The sequence below is a fragment of the Chiloscyllium plagiosum genome, chromosome 4 (genome assembly GCF_004010195.1).
Source record: "Chiloscyllium plagiosum isolate BGI_BamShark_2017 chromosome 4, ASM401019v2, whole genome shotgun sequence".
Classification (NCBI taxonomy): Eukaryota; Metazoa; Chordata; class Chondrichthyes; order Orectolobiformes; family Hemiscylliidae; genus Chiloscyllium; species Chiloscyllium plagiosum.
Window position 1 is genome coordinate 98,833,366 of NC_057713.1, and position 14,535 is coordinate 98,847,900.

A 14,535-nucleotide genomic window follows, 5' to 3' on the forward strand; every position below is an offset into this window, starting at 1 on the left:
AGTTATCATGATCTCAGGACAATCCAAAGTATTTTATAGCTGAAAAATGTGTTGCTGGAAAAGCGCAGCAGGTCAGGCAGCATCCAAGGAACAGGAGAATCGACGTTTTGGGCATAAGCCCTTCTTCAGGAAAGAAGAGCTTATGCCCGAAACGTCGATTCTCCTGTTCCTAGGATGCTGCCTGACCTGCTGCGTTTTTCCAGCAACACATTTTCAGCTCTGATCTCTAGCATCTGCAGCCCTCACTTTCTCTCAAAGTATTTTATAGCCAGTTAAGTGCTTTTGAAGTGCATTCATCATTGAAAAGTAGGTCTCCAATTTGTGCACAGGAAACTCCAACTAACAACAATGTAAGGTAATCTGTTATAGAGGTTTTGCACGATAGACAAATATTGAGCTGAACATCAGGAAGCGCTCCCCTGAGTTTCTTCAAAATATGCCATGGATCATTTATAACCACTCAGCTGAAAGGTCTCCTCTGAAAGGGGTACTTCTGACAGTCTAGCACTTGCTCAGTAATGCACTGGGCATCTCGGCTTAGTGAACACATTTCTGGAATAGTTGGACAAAGGTGCCCAACCTACAAATGATAGGGTAACAAGAAATGTGTTCACCTTGAGCTTCCAGGTGTAGCTAATTCATTCCTTTCTACCAGCTCATGTTAGTATTGAAGAAACATAAATGACATTAACATGTCATGGACCTTGAATTGATAGCTCCTCAATTATTTGGGAGGTTGCTTTCAGTATGATGTACCCTGCCAGAGAGACAGCTATCAGGAGAAAAAAGCAAGTAATAAATAATTGGAATTTTCATTTCACAAATCTAATTAAAATCTGGTTGAGACATGCCTGAAAGCTGATTGATATATGTGAAAATGATCCATTTCAGTAACATGGACATCCCTTCTGCCAGACCCGACAAGACTCCACCATCCACCCTTGCCTAACATGACTCACCTCTCTGCTGGAATGGACTAGATTAGTGGTGCTGGAAGAGCACAGCAGTTCAGGCAGCATCCAAGGAGCTTCGAAATCATTGTTTTTACCTGGAATGGACTAGAAGTGACTGCACTGCTACTGAATCCAATACAACCCTATCCCGATCAGAACTGACCCGATACCCTTCCACACTGGACTTAATCTGAGGCCCACTGCCAGACAGTCCTTCCAAGGCCCAACACCCAACATCCCTGAACCCCCCCACTGGACCCAATTTCCTCCATCCACCCTGACCTACCCTAAACAGTGCATCACTTATCTGCCTTCCTAGCCACCTTGCACTCTACTGACTGGGCATCCTACCCACCTGACACTCCAGCCCCGACTTTGAAATTCTTATCTCTGATACCCTATCCTCTCCAGCAGTCACCTTACCCAGCTATCACTCTGTCTCCCAGGATCCTAACATTACATTTATCTTTTGTATTTACTATTTGATAGTAGTTGTCAGGGCCCTTAAATTTCAGCATACAGTAGCTGACCATTGTGAAAAGGGGATCTGGTTCACCTTCCCGACATTTCTACACTAGAAACGTACATCAAAATGGAAGTGCAGTTCCGCATTCTGAAGGTTCCTGATCGAAAGGTCGTCTCAGAAATGCGGAGCTCCCTTCTTTCAAGGTGTGATTACCCCTCCTTGTCAGATCAGTGCAGTACTGAGTGAGCACTGCCCTCATGATGGTACTCGCTTTGGGCAATAAGTGGAGCCCACTTTCAAACCGCTGGGCTCTACGTGTTCTTCGTAATTTTTGCACTTCACAGTCATGTCGAAATGTATTAAAGATAAAGAAAAGTTATGGTGTGAAAATATGTCACAAACACCTAAAAGCTTAATGCTTTGATGGCATCACTGGTCTCGTATTTTAGGAGTTAATTTTTCGGAGTTCTCCTGTCAGCGGTTTTGCGATGAGCTTGTATTTTATGCCGCTGCACCTATCTATTTGCATCTTGTTTACTGGAGTCTTTTTAAGCAATCTGCTGGTGTTAACTAGAGTTAGAACTGAGTCAGCTGAAGAAAAAATATTTTGAGGATTTAACACCCCCTTATTTTTGCAGATTACAGCTGACTTCCGCATTTTAATTACACAGAGATGATTTACTCACAGTGCAAAAACAAGAAAAATGCCTTTAATTTTTTTCGATTGAGTAATCTTACCCAAGCCTTCCAGGAACTTACACGGTGTGTTTTGATGTTCGTTCCAAGCACGGGCCCGCCCCTTAGAAGATGTGACGCGCTACCGAGAATGGCCCCGCCTACACCACGAGCTGTCTGTGACGTCGGATAGGGATGCGCAGTTGGAGACTACGCAGGTTCCTCGAGCCTTCGTTTCTGTTCACGGTCTTCGGTTGCGCGGCGGCCGAAAATTCCGCCGGAGCAAGGGATTTGTCTCAGAGGCCAGGTACGTGTTGGCGCATTCCTTCTCTGTGGGTGTCCGTCTGTCGCGAATTTAAATCGGGGTTAAGCGATTAACAGTAACGGTGGCTTTCCTTCAGTCAGATTAGGTGAGCGGATGAAACGCTCCGCTGTCGGCTTCGGGGGAGTGCGGGTATGAGCGTGGGTGCGGGGGGAGTTAGGTGACAGGGGTCTGTTTGTTTCTTGTTGCCTCGTGAGCTGGCATCACGGTCTCCTCCTGCTACTGCTCCTCCGCTGCCTGTCGAGTGCTGCGCGAGAGCGAGGCGCTGCCCATCCGGGACTTTCAGCGATTTCTTCTCCCACCTTTCTCCCCCCCCCCCCAAACATCCGCCGCGAGCGACAAAACGGCCAGCAGGCGCGGTTGCTACGGTAACCGGGTCATTTGGGATGCGGGACTACCGCGCCCTATTCTGACTATTTCTATTCCACCCTGTCTCTTAAATTGCTTCTGCCATGCGGGACAATGGTAAGAGGATGGATGGCGGCTGGTGGGTTTATATGAGGTGGGGGTATAGTCACCCCAGAGTGGAGTATTGTGAATCTTTGAAACATTCTAATTCGGAGAATTGTAGGTTGCTCATCTGTTGAGATTTCTGGACATCTCCGAGGATCAAGGGATATGAGGACCTGATGAGAACCTGGAGTTAGACGTCGAGGATTAGCTACGATCTTATCGAATGAGCAATAGGCTTGATAGAAACCGATCCAGAAATCAACTATGTTCATTTAATTCATTCTCTTCACCTATCCAGCCCAGGTTTTTTTAAAGCGTACAAGCAAGGAATTATTTAATATTGTCACTGAGGGAAGTTGTTCCTTTAAGCGTTTGACATTGTTAAAATCAGACCTTTCCTACAATTATTTTTATCAGCATTAAACAACATGGTATCTTTTTTTAAAGGCCAGTTGCATTAGGGTTATTATCACAATATGTTCATAACTTTCTTGTAATACTACTTATGGTAGATCGATGAAGGGTCATCAATGTGAAAAGTTAACTTGATTTCTGTTTCCATGGATGTTACCTGACCTGCTATTTCTGGCATTTTGGGTTTTGCAGCATCGGCAATATTTTGCTTTTGTATTGTGGATCTATGTTCTTGTAAGGCCATAAAGTTTTAATGTGTCATTCCAGCCATCATGAAAGCCAGCTATTTGGCCCAAAGGGTTCATGTTGCTATTTTTACATTCCACATGAACAGCCTCTTTGTCTCATCCCAGAAACGCGTATTTCTATTTCTCTTAAGTAAATGAAAGATCCAAGTGAATTTTGTTATAATTCTCCTCTTTTTTTTTTAAAAAATAGTTGTAAATTTTGAATGTATTGTCAAGGCCTTTGTTTACCTTTTCTTGCTTCTTACTGTTTGATGCACATGACATCATACACACAACTTCAATGTATCTGTGGAAAATTTACGTGTCAGGGCACTCATTTATCTTGTTATATGCTTATGGAATTATCACAATGTGTTTTTTCCATTTGTTTATCAAAGTTCATTCTTGTTTTGCATCTTTAGTGACTCTGCTTATTTGCTACAGTTTGATAAGCAATTTCCCATGTATGTTTTGTAGGCTTGTGGTGGACGCACTCAGCGTAGAATTACATTCCATCATCATTATTCCAAATTATAATAGCCATATTCAGTTTAAAGACTGCATTATTTATTTATTTATTTCCTACATTTGTCACACATCATGATTACATAATGAGCACACTTAATAAGTTTCTTGAGTCATTTTAATTCTGCCTTTATTACAGAACTTTGCAATGCTAAATCTCTCAAATACCCTTACAAATATGCAAAATTACTTTTAAGGATGTTTAATATTAGATTATAACTCTCTGGAAATAGTTTAATCGTATTTGTATTCTGCATGAAACTGCACTCTAACTTGAGCGTCTGCATGCAGATTATGGATGTTTCAGAAGCAGGAATTGATGCAGATTGTACCAGACAGCACTGCATTCTAACACACAAGCATATTGCTTTGGATGAAGAAACTTTGAAATAAGAATAGAATATGCTGGAAATACTCAAGTTTGACAGCATTTTTTGGAGAGAGTAATACTGAAAGATCATCGACTTGAAGTATTAAGTTTGTTTTTCTCTCTGCAGGTGGTGTATGAACTGCCAGTGAATACCTAAATCTATCATGTTCAGATTGGTTAACAAAAAAAAAACACCTTTTCCCTTGAGCCTGTTTCCTAATACATTGTTCCATTTCTTGCCCATTTCTCTCTTGAATCCTAATTAATAACTGTTACTTTTACAGCTTGACTGTTGTCATATTTTGTAATTCAAATTATGATTTTAGGCCCCATTCACTTCATTTTTGGAAAACAAATCTGTGATTGATATGAATATATAATATATGCATAATTTAAAAAGACTGGAGGGAGCTTTAGTGATGGGGAAATGACAGGCGGTTCTGTGGTGGCACTGGTGTGTCTCCCTGGTGCCAGGGTCAGGGATGTCTGAGTGGCTAAAAGGCATTCTGAAAGGTGAAGGGTGAACAGCCAGCAGTCATGCAACATATTGGAACCTATGATATAGTTTTTTTTTAAAAAAAAGAAAGAGATAAGGTCCTGCCGCATAAGTTTGGAGAGTTAGATTAAAGAAGATGACTACTAAGGTTGTTAACTTTAGATTGCTTTCAGTGCCATGCGCTACTGAGTTTAGGAATAGGTTAGGTGAACACATGGCTAAAGGGATGATGTAAGAGAGAGGGCTTTAGATTTATGGAGCATCAGGGCAGCTTCTGGGGTAGGTCAGATTGTACCCGTGCAAACGGCCCTCTTGTGGCACAGTGGTAATGTCCCTTCCCTGAACAAGGAGCCCCAGGTTCAAGTCCTGGGAAGTTTGCTTCTGCTATTGGGGAGGCTTTAAACTGATTTGGCAGGGGGTGGGACACAGTTGATGTAAAGTCGAGAGCAAGGTCCAATCATATATACAAGGGATACTAGGACATTTCAGTAGGCAGTACGTTTTGGGAGGTCCAATAGAGCAGAAATGTTATTACAACTTTATAAAACTGGATGGAATACTGTGTGCAATTCTGGCCGTCAGTGTTGGAAGGATATGATCGCATTGGAAAAGCTGTAGATGAGGTTCACCAGAAGTTGTTCTTTGAAGACTAATTCTTTTAGAATCAGCTTTTCGTAATCTGCCAAATATCTCACAGAGAGAAAGTGAGGGCTGCAGATGCAGGAGATCAGAGCTGAAAATGTGTTGCTGGAAAAGCGCAGCAGGTCAGGCAGCATCCAAGGAACAGGAGAATCGACGTTTCGGGCATAAGCCCTTCTAAGGGCTTATGCCCGAAACGTTGATTCTCCTGTTCCTTGGATGCTGCCTGACCTGCTGCGCTTTTCCAGCAACACATTTTCAGCTCAAATATCTCACATAGCTTGGTGTCATTTGTCATTTAATGCTCTTGCACTTGGGATGTTTTACCACATTCAAGGTAAATGCGAAATGGCTGGTACACTACAGACTGGTTCAGAATATCCGTAAGAGTTTCTATTCTGATGAATTATCTGGATCCTCAACCAAGGAGTCAGTACTTGGGACCACTTACTGCCTTTTAGGCTTTTCAATTAATTCCTTGGGAAAATTACAAATGGGTGGGGATAATTGATGAAACTGGACAATCGTGCAGTGTATGATCAGATCGTATACTAGTATCCCAGTCATCCATTTTGTGTCCTTGATCCAAAACTCTGTCTTACTCACTCATTGCCATGTGCTTGCAGATCTATTATAACTAACAATCAAGTTATGCCTTGATTTTTAAAATTGTCATCCTTTTCAGATTACTCTCTGGTCGTCTTCATATGTCTGTAAATTCTGATAGGCCTACAACTTTCAATATTTTTTGCATTCTTCAAGTTCTGATTTCTTGTATTTCCTAATTTGCATGTCATATTTCAAAAATATACTTTAAAATTTTTTTGAATATAGTTAATACAAAAGATCCTAAAACAAATCTGTGCAGTCTTTGCAGAGGAGGAAAAAAAACAACAAACTGAAATTAGACATTCGTCAGTGCTTCCATGCGTGCCTTCAGCTAAACCTGGCTTTTAGATTAAGGAGCCACATATCTCCATATGTTAATTTTGGTTTCTACTCAAATGTAGTAAATGCTTGTTAAGTTTACTATTACAAAACATAGTTGCAAACTTTAGAAAGTGCACAACTCTTAAATTAAACTAATTTGCATAATGGTTAGATCTAGCCATTGGGATACAGAACTGGCTCAAAGGTAGAAGACAGGGTGGTGGTGGAGGTTTGTTTTTCAGACTGGAGGCCTGTGAACAGTGGAGTGCCACAAGGATCGGTGCTCGGTCCTTTTTTTTTTGTCATTTACATAAATGATTTGGATGCGAGCATAAGAGGTACAGTTTGTAAGTTTGCAGATGACACCAAAATTGGGGGTGTAGTTGACAACGAAGAGGGTTACCTCAGATTACAACAGGATCTGGGCCAGTGGGCTGAGAAGTGGCAGATGGAGTTTAATTCAGATAAATGCGAGGTGTTGCATTTTGGGAAAGCAAATCTTAGCAGGACTTATACACTTAATGGTAAAGTCCTAGGGAGTGTTGCTGAACAAAGAGACCTTGGAGTGCAGATTCGTAGTTCCTTGAAAATGGACTCGCAGGTAGATAGAACAGTGAAGAAGGCGTTTGGTATGCTTTCCTTTATTGGTCAGAGTATTGAGTACAGGGGTTGGGAGGTCATGTTGCAGCTGTACAGGACATTGGTTAGGCCACTGTTGGAATATTGCGTGCAATTCTGGTGCTGAACAGGCTGGAGCATCGTAGGCTGAGGGGTGACCTTATAGAGGTTTACAAAATTGAGGGCATGGATAGGATAAATAGACAAAGTCTTTTCCCTGGGGTCGGGGTGTCCTGAACTAGAGAGCATAGGTTTAGGGTGAGAGGGGAAAGATATAAAAGAGACCTAAGGGGCAACTTTTTCACGCAGAGGATGGTACGTGTATGGAATGAGCTGCCAGAGGATGTGGTGGAGGCTGGTACAATTGCAACATTTAATATGCGTTTGGATGGGTATATGAATAGGAAGGGTTTGGAGGGATATGGGCCGGGTGCTGGCAAGTGGGACTAGATTGGGTTGGGATATCTGGTCAGTATGGACGGGATGGACCGAAGGGTCTGTTTCCATGCTGTACATCGCTATGACTCTATAATCACATGTTTTTTTTCCCAGCATTGCTTGGAATTAACTGAAGTTAACAACTCAATTCTGAATCTTTTAAATTTGAGTAGTGGTAAACTTTATCACATATTATATCAGAATCATATTTATACATGTGAACTTATCACTTTTTTCATCTCCTTGTCAGCTGTTTTTTATCTGAAGTCACATGACACCAAGTTATAGTCTGACAGGCTTATTTGAAATGACAAGCTTTCAGAGTGCTGTTCGTTCGTCAGGTGAAGTGACATCCTGACAAAGAGTGAAGGCTTGTGATTCCAAATAAACCTGTTGGACAATAACCTGGTATTGTGTGACATCTGATGTTGTCCACCCCAGTATAGCTGTATCGTGAGTTGCCTTGCTGTTATTTTGGGGTATGAGCTGCTTTTACTTTCAAAATTATCCCTAGCAGATGGATCAACTCTGCAAGAACTTAGTTCTGTTTTATCTTTCCTCATATTTGTGTTACATTAGAAAAAGTAATGAAAACATCTTGCCTATTCTAACTTTTTAATATCAAATATTCTGGTAACAATACAAAAGATTTTCCGTGAATTTTCACCATATCTAAAATAATTAGGTTTTGAAATATAAGATATACCAAATGGTTGTATACTGGAAAAAAAACTAAGCTGAATACATTGACAAAAGTTTGGGCAAGACATTTGATGGCATTAGATGATTCCAGTTGTTCTGTCTTTTACTGTAAATATTTTAAAACATTAATCCTATAAACCTTTAGAATCATAGAAACGTAACTGTTTATTAGTATCTTAAAGAAAAAGCAGTCAGTTATAGTAAAGCTTTATTTTTGCATGACAAGTAGTTTTTATTTGCATTACTCATCTTTGATTTAAAATCATAGATTATAATCTAGCTGTGTCATAAAGGAGTTTTACTTTTTTGATCTTAGTTATTTCCATACAATCAACATTAATCAATGTGCACAAACTATAAATTCATTAATATTTGGCATGAATATTTAAGCTGTCTTAGATTATCACTGACTGTAGTATGTTTTATACAGTTTGCAGAACCATTTGCCACTTACCTAATGTGAATAAGGTTATATTTGAAGGGAGTTTTTCCACCATTGAGTTATAGAGATGTACAGTGCGGAAATAGACCCTCCAGCCCAACTCATGCATGCTGACCAGATTTCCTAAATTAATCTAGTCCCATTTGCCAGCACTTGGACCATATCCCTCTAAATCCTTCCTATTCATATACCCATCCAGATGTCTTTTAAATATTGTAATTGTACCAGCCTCCTCCACTTCACTTGGCAGCTCATTCCATACAGAGAAGCTTCAGGCTAAAATTGTGAGAAAATGTTTAACTTTATTCTTTTAGGCATGGAAATGCCTTGTCTGAGATGATAAAATGACTTGCTTCTCAAAAGTTGGGGAATGTTGAGTGATGGTGATTTATGATTATTATGCAGATGAAGGACATGAACTGAAATGGATGAATGAGAATCCAACACGAAGGTCACTGAGACAAACCTGACAAAAACTTAAACATGCATATCTGGAAAGGTTTAAGAAATCTGTTTAAATTTCTTCCCACGTGAGCACACATTGCAACAATGCATGTTGACATCAAACAACAGTTCCATATTTATTGAACACCATGGACATAAAGCATTAATCTTAATTCTGACTTAATATCCACTGTATCAAATCTAACATAAAGTGGATTGCATATGTTTAAATTAAATTGTGCATTTATTTATGTATATATGTTTTGCTTAAAAACAATACAAGAAAGCAGGGGCATTATATTGTAAGAATGGTTTTTATTTGACCTTCAATTCAATATACAGAATATATTTAATTTGAATCCTTCTCGATATTTGTAACATTTTAGTGTTAGCTTATAGAACAAGTCTCATCAGTTCTACATTTATAAATGTCTAAACCCAGTGCTTAATTGGACAGTTTTCTTCTAAAGTATTTTCCAAACCTGTTCTGAAAGCTCTCTTACATCTGTTTCTCAGTTTAATTTTGGCGTCATAACATGTAAAATAATATAACAGTTTGCGGTGGTGATAATGTTGGCATATCCTGTTAATGGTATGCTGATTTGCTTTGGTGATTTTGCACTAGCCTGAAAAAGAGCTTTGGCATCTCTGTGTGAATCCTTTTTTTTTCTCTCATTCCCAATTTGACTTTTGTCCTCTTTAAATCTTTCAAGCCAGACAATACAGTTGCTATTTTAATTCTGTGACAAAAGTAAGAATTTTTTTGGAAATGGAACAAGTATTATATCAGGCTAATGATCTTCAGAGCTAACTGGTGCTTTTTACCTAGAAGATCTTGAAACTGCTCGATGCAGGTGGCTCTCCATTTTAAGTAAATTTCAGATAACTCCTGCAAGTTATTGAAAAATGATTTCAAAATTTATTTGATAATGAATTTGATATTTGAAGTCTTAGTTTGATTCAACTTTCGGAAAAATTTGATTAATTAACTTTTATACCAAAGACTGACTGACTTTGCTGGGTATATTAGTTTATTTTGATTTAAGCAATAATCTAATATGCAAATTTAAAATCGTAATTGATGACATTGACTGTAAAGGAAACCAAAAGGAAATGTGATGTGGAAAGAGTAGAACCATATGTACATGGTCATTTTATAGTGATTACTTTCTCTTGCTATATTCATTGGGGGTTTTAAAATATTTCCATGTCTTTTTGGTATCTGTTAATGCACCTGAATTTATTTTTACTTGCAACTATCTAAATGGCATTTTCTAAGTCTCTTATAGAGTTAAGTTGATAGGTCTAGAACATTGAGACATTACTAATGACGTCAACGTGATTTTGAAGGATTTAGTTAGCACATATACTGGTGACCTTTTATCAAGGTTCACGGTTTGTCACGTGGAATTGTGTTGCAAATCATACTATTTACATCTATGACCACTGTTTTTAAATTTCTTTTTAAATTGTTTGGTAGGTACCACGTGGTGAAAGTAGAAGTGCTAGTTTAGCCATAATTAAAAGCCCTGCATGCAGCTATGGTTCCTGTTTACAGGAAGGCTATGATGCACAGTGGAGATAAGATAGGGTGCACAGCAGATTTATGAGAATATTGCGAGGAAAGGAGAATTTTAATTAAAGTTTGGATACGTCAAGCTTGAATATGAAGAACCTATATCTTACAAGAATGAGGTCTGTAACTGGTGCCAAATATTTAAAGTAATTGACAGAAGGATTAGAGGGGAGGTGAGGAGAAATCTTTTCACACAGACTGTTTGGGTTCTGGAATTAACTCCTGCGTGAAAGAGTGTTGGAAGTTGGGACTTTCAACTTATTTGAAAAATACTTGAATATGTATTTGAAGTGCCATAACTCTCAAGGCAACGGACAGTTTTTGGTAATTGGATTAATTTGTCAGTTTTTTCTAACTACAGCAAATTGAATGGCTGTCTTTTTTGAACATTAAATTTTCAATATTTACAAAACTAGTTACCTGTAGTAAGTAATGTTTTGCTTCTTGATGTAGAGTGTGATTTTAAGAGATTAATGTTCAACGGTATTAAAGTATCTACAGGCTGAGTTGAAATCTATGCATGTGTTATTACCAGTGTCTGAGTGATGACTTAACCTTCAATCCTGGAGTTGCAGCATTTATAGAGGGAATTGTATGTTTGTCTTTTAATTTTTAATTTTCTCACTTTTTTGGCAAGGTTTTATGTTTTAGTTGCCTGCATACCCCAACATAGTCACGTTATTTAATAAACTTGCATGTGGTCTTTCTTTGTAGCCTAGTTTGTACTGCTAATGAGAGTCTAAATGAAATCTTAATCCAGTAACTGCCTTTCAAATCTAATCGTCTTTGATAGACTTATAAGTTGTAAATTATGAAATTCCATAAATTCTCTTGCTATCAAATATGTGACTATTTTAAGAAATAGTATGGCAAAGCATGCATTTATTTTTGCTGGAGGTACAGTAGCATAATTCATGCATTTTGTTGTCCCATTCTATTTTAATTCTGTAGATTAATGAATTGAAAATATTTTCCCTTGACTGACTTACACACAATGCTGTACTTTTTAAGTAAAGCTAATGTTTTCCTTTTGTTTATTTTACAGGGTTCATCATATTAAACACTGGGGAAAATGCATTCTTTGTCTGTGATGGAATTTTTGAAATAATTACATATTGGCACATTTTATCTGCTACTGGATATAAACATCTTCTGATCTGCTTCCAGTTTTGAAAGCAGCATGGCAGGTTTTAAGCGTGGATATGATGGAAAAATTGCTGGGCTATATGATTTGGATAAAACACTGGGCAGGGGCCACTTTGCTGTTGTGAAACTTGCTCGCCATGTTTTCACTGGAGAAAAAGTAGCAGTGAAAGTCATTGATAAAACAAAACTGGACACAGTAGCTACAGGGCATTTGTTCCAGGAGGTGCGATGTATGAAACTTGTGCAACATCCCAACATTGTCCGTCTGTATGAAGTGATTGACACTCAAACAAAACTTTATCTCATTCTGGAATTGGGAGATGGAGGTGATATGTATGATTACATCATGAAACATGAAGACGGTCTTAGTGAAGATTTAGCAAAGAAGTACTTTGCACAGATAGTGCATGCAATATCATATTGCCATAAGCTACATGTTGTTCACAGAGACCTTAAGCCAGAAAATGTGGTTTTCTTTGAACAACAAGGAATTGTAAAACTTACAGATTTTGGGTTTAGCAACAAGTTTCAACCTGGAAAGAAGTTAACAACAAGCTGTGGGTCACTTGCGTATTCTGCCCCAGAGATTCTTCTCGGCGATGAGTACGATGCTCCTGCAGTAGGTATGTTCATGATAAATGAGACTTTTGAGATAAAGTAATCAAATTTCTTTTTTGGTTTTATAAATTGAATCGTATTTTTATGCTTAGATAACAATATAAAATTATTTATCTGTAAGAACCTATTAAACTGCTTCTAGTTTATTTTCTTGAATAGATATTGCACTGAAATATTTTAAAATTTGGCTCAGTTGTGTCTGCACATACAAAAATGGAAGGCAGACGAAAGATTCAATTGGTCCATTCAGTATTTCATGACACAATACAATTTTAAAAAAAGCTGTCTACTCTTGCATCCCCTGTTCCTTCTGAAAGGGAGAAAATACATGCCTTTGTAGGAAAAAATTTAAGCAAGCTCTGTTAGCCATGATAATTGACATCACTGATGCTGCTTTTACTATCTATCTAGTATGACTTGTAAGTTCCTTTCAGACTTGTAAGTTCTTTCCCATGGAGGATTTAGATTAGATTTAGATTACATTACAGTGTGGAAACAGGCCCTTCGGCCCAACAAGTCCACACCGACCCGCCGAAGCGCAACCCACCCATACCCCTACATTTACCCATTACCTAACACTATGGACAATTTAACATGGTCAATTCACCTGACCTGCATATCTTTGGACTGTGGGAGGAAACCGGAGCACCCGGAGGAAACCCACGCAGACACGGGGAGAATGTGCAAACTCCACACAGTCAGTCGCCTGAGGCGGGAATTGAACCCGGGTCTCGGGCGCTGTGAGGCAGCAGTGCTAACCACTGTGCACCGTGCTGCCCACGCCACCCAGTTGCTACTATAAAGCAAAAATTGTAACAAATCCACACTTGTTTAGATATGTGCTTTTGTAATTTATGGTGATATCCTTGGTCGTCATATTTCCGTCTAACACAAATTTTTTTCCTAAATTATTTTAACATTCTAACTCTAAACTGTAGCCCTAGCAATTTTTCGAAATAAGAAATCGTGAGTTCCCTGAGCCTAACCTGATAACTAAGCTTTTAAATAAATATTAATGGAAAGGTTGTCTTCTGGGACTTGTAGTGCACCTATTATCTCCTGCGATGTGACTAGTCCAGAACAGGGCATGGTATTCTAGGTCTAATCAGATGAAGCTGGAAATGTGTTGCTGGAAAAGCGCAGCAGGTCAGGCAGCATCCAAGGGGACCCCGTTCCTTGGATGCTGCCTGACCTGCTGCGCTTTTCCAGCAACACATTTTCAGCTCTGATCTCCAGCATCTGCAGCCCTTACTTTCTCTCTAATCAGATGAAGGTCTTGGACAAGAACTTGTAGCTCTAATTTTATATTACTTGTCCCAATGTGCTAGTCATTTTGTCAACGCCTAATCAACACCAGCTATATATTTATAACATTTCAAATAATTCTTCAGTTTAGTCTTGAGCAGCCAACTCGAATGGCATATACATACCCCAATAACCACTCAGTCCAATGTTCCACATGCAGTCATCTATCCTACACTAGACTCACTCCCACAATGTGTCCGGGTTTATTTTTGAACAGCTCGTTTGTCTGTTGCATATGTCTTTTGTGATCAGTACTTCCTCCCCCACCGTCCTCCTGCCTGAGAAACAGGCCTGATGAAGGAGCAACGCTCCAAAAGCTAGTGCTTCCAGCTAAACCTGTTTGGACTATAACCTGGTGTTGAGTGATTTTTAACCTTGAAAGCCAAAGTAGACTGTACTCAATGGGCATTTATGCTTTAAAAAAGTAATGTTCTAATTGTTGAAATGGTTATTTGAAGCAAGGTTGGGATTCTATAATAACAATTGTTCTATATTTGATACAACATCTGTTTATTAATGTCTTCCACAACCTGTGTAAATGCATAAATATTTTGAACCTGTCAATAACATATTTAGGTACATGACTTAGAGCTAGTGTGCAAGTAGAATAAGTAAAGGCTCATGGAATGTTGGCTGGTAGCTCAAGGGCTTTGGAGTGGAGAAGAGAGTAACTTTATTATTCGAATTGTAAAGTCATTGTCTGGCACTATCTGAAGAATTGTGAACAGGTTTGGGCACTGCACCTTACCTTGAACGAGCATGGTATAGATTTAGCA

At 38.9% G+C, this 14,535-nt stretch overlaps 2 protein-coding genes across 14 annotated transcripts in view; one reads left to right on the plus strand and one right to left on the minus strand.

Annotated features, from left to right (window-relative positions):
- The window catches only part of pomgnt2 (protein O-linked mannose N-acetylglucosaminyltransferase 2 (beta 1,4-)), a 42,154-nt gene extending 39,426 nt beyond the window's left edge, over positions 1-2,728 (minus strand). For 5 of the 11 annotated variants that reach the window (XR_006311468.1, XR_006311466.1, XR_006311467.1 and 2 more), the window contains exon 1: positions 2,179-2,728. The gene's annotated coding sequence lies outside the window, so the exon portion shown is untranslated. The other 6 variants (XM_043688715.1, XM_043688706.1, XM_043688711.1 and 3 more) reach the window with 5 other exon arrangements.
- snrka (SNF related kinase a) overlaps positions 2,307-14,535 on the plus strand; it is a 37,951-nt gene continuing 25,722 nt past the window's right edge. Inside the window, exons 1-2 of one of the 3 annotated variants that reach the window (XM_043688703.1) lie at positions 2,307-2,401; positions 11,736-12,459. In XM_043688703.1, the coding sequence (XP_043544638.1) occupies positions 11,871-12,459 (589 nt within the window). In that variant the 5' untranslated portion in view covers positions 2,307-2,401; positions 11,736-11,870. Of the gene's footprint in view, positions 2,402-2,794; positions 2,882-11,735; positions 12,460-14,535 lie in introns of those variants that run through there. The other 2 variants (XM_043688702.1, XM_043688704.1) reach the window with 2 other exon arrangements.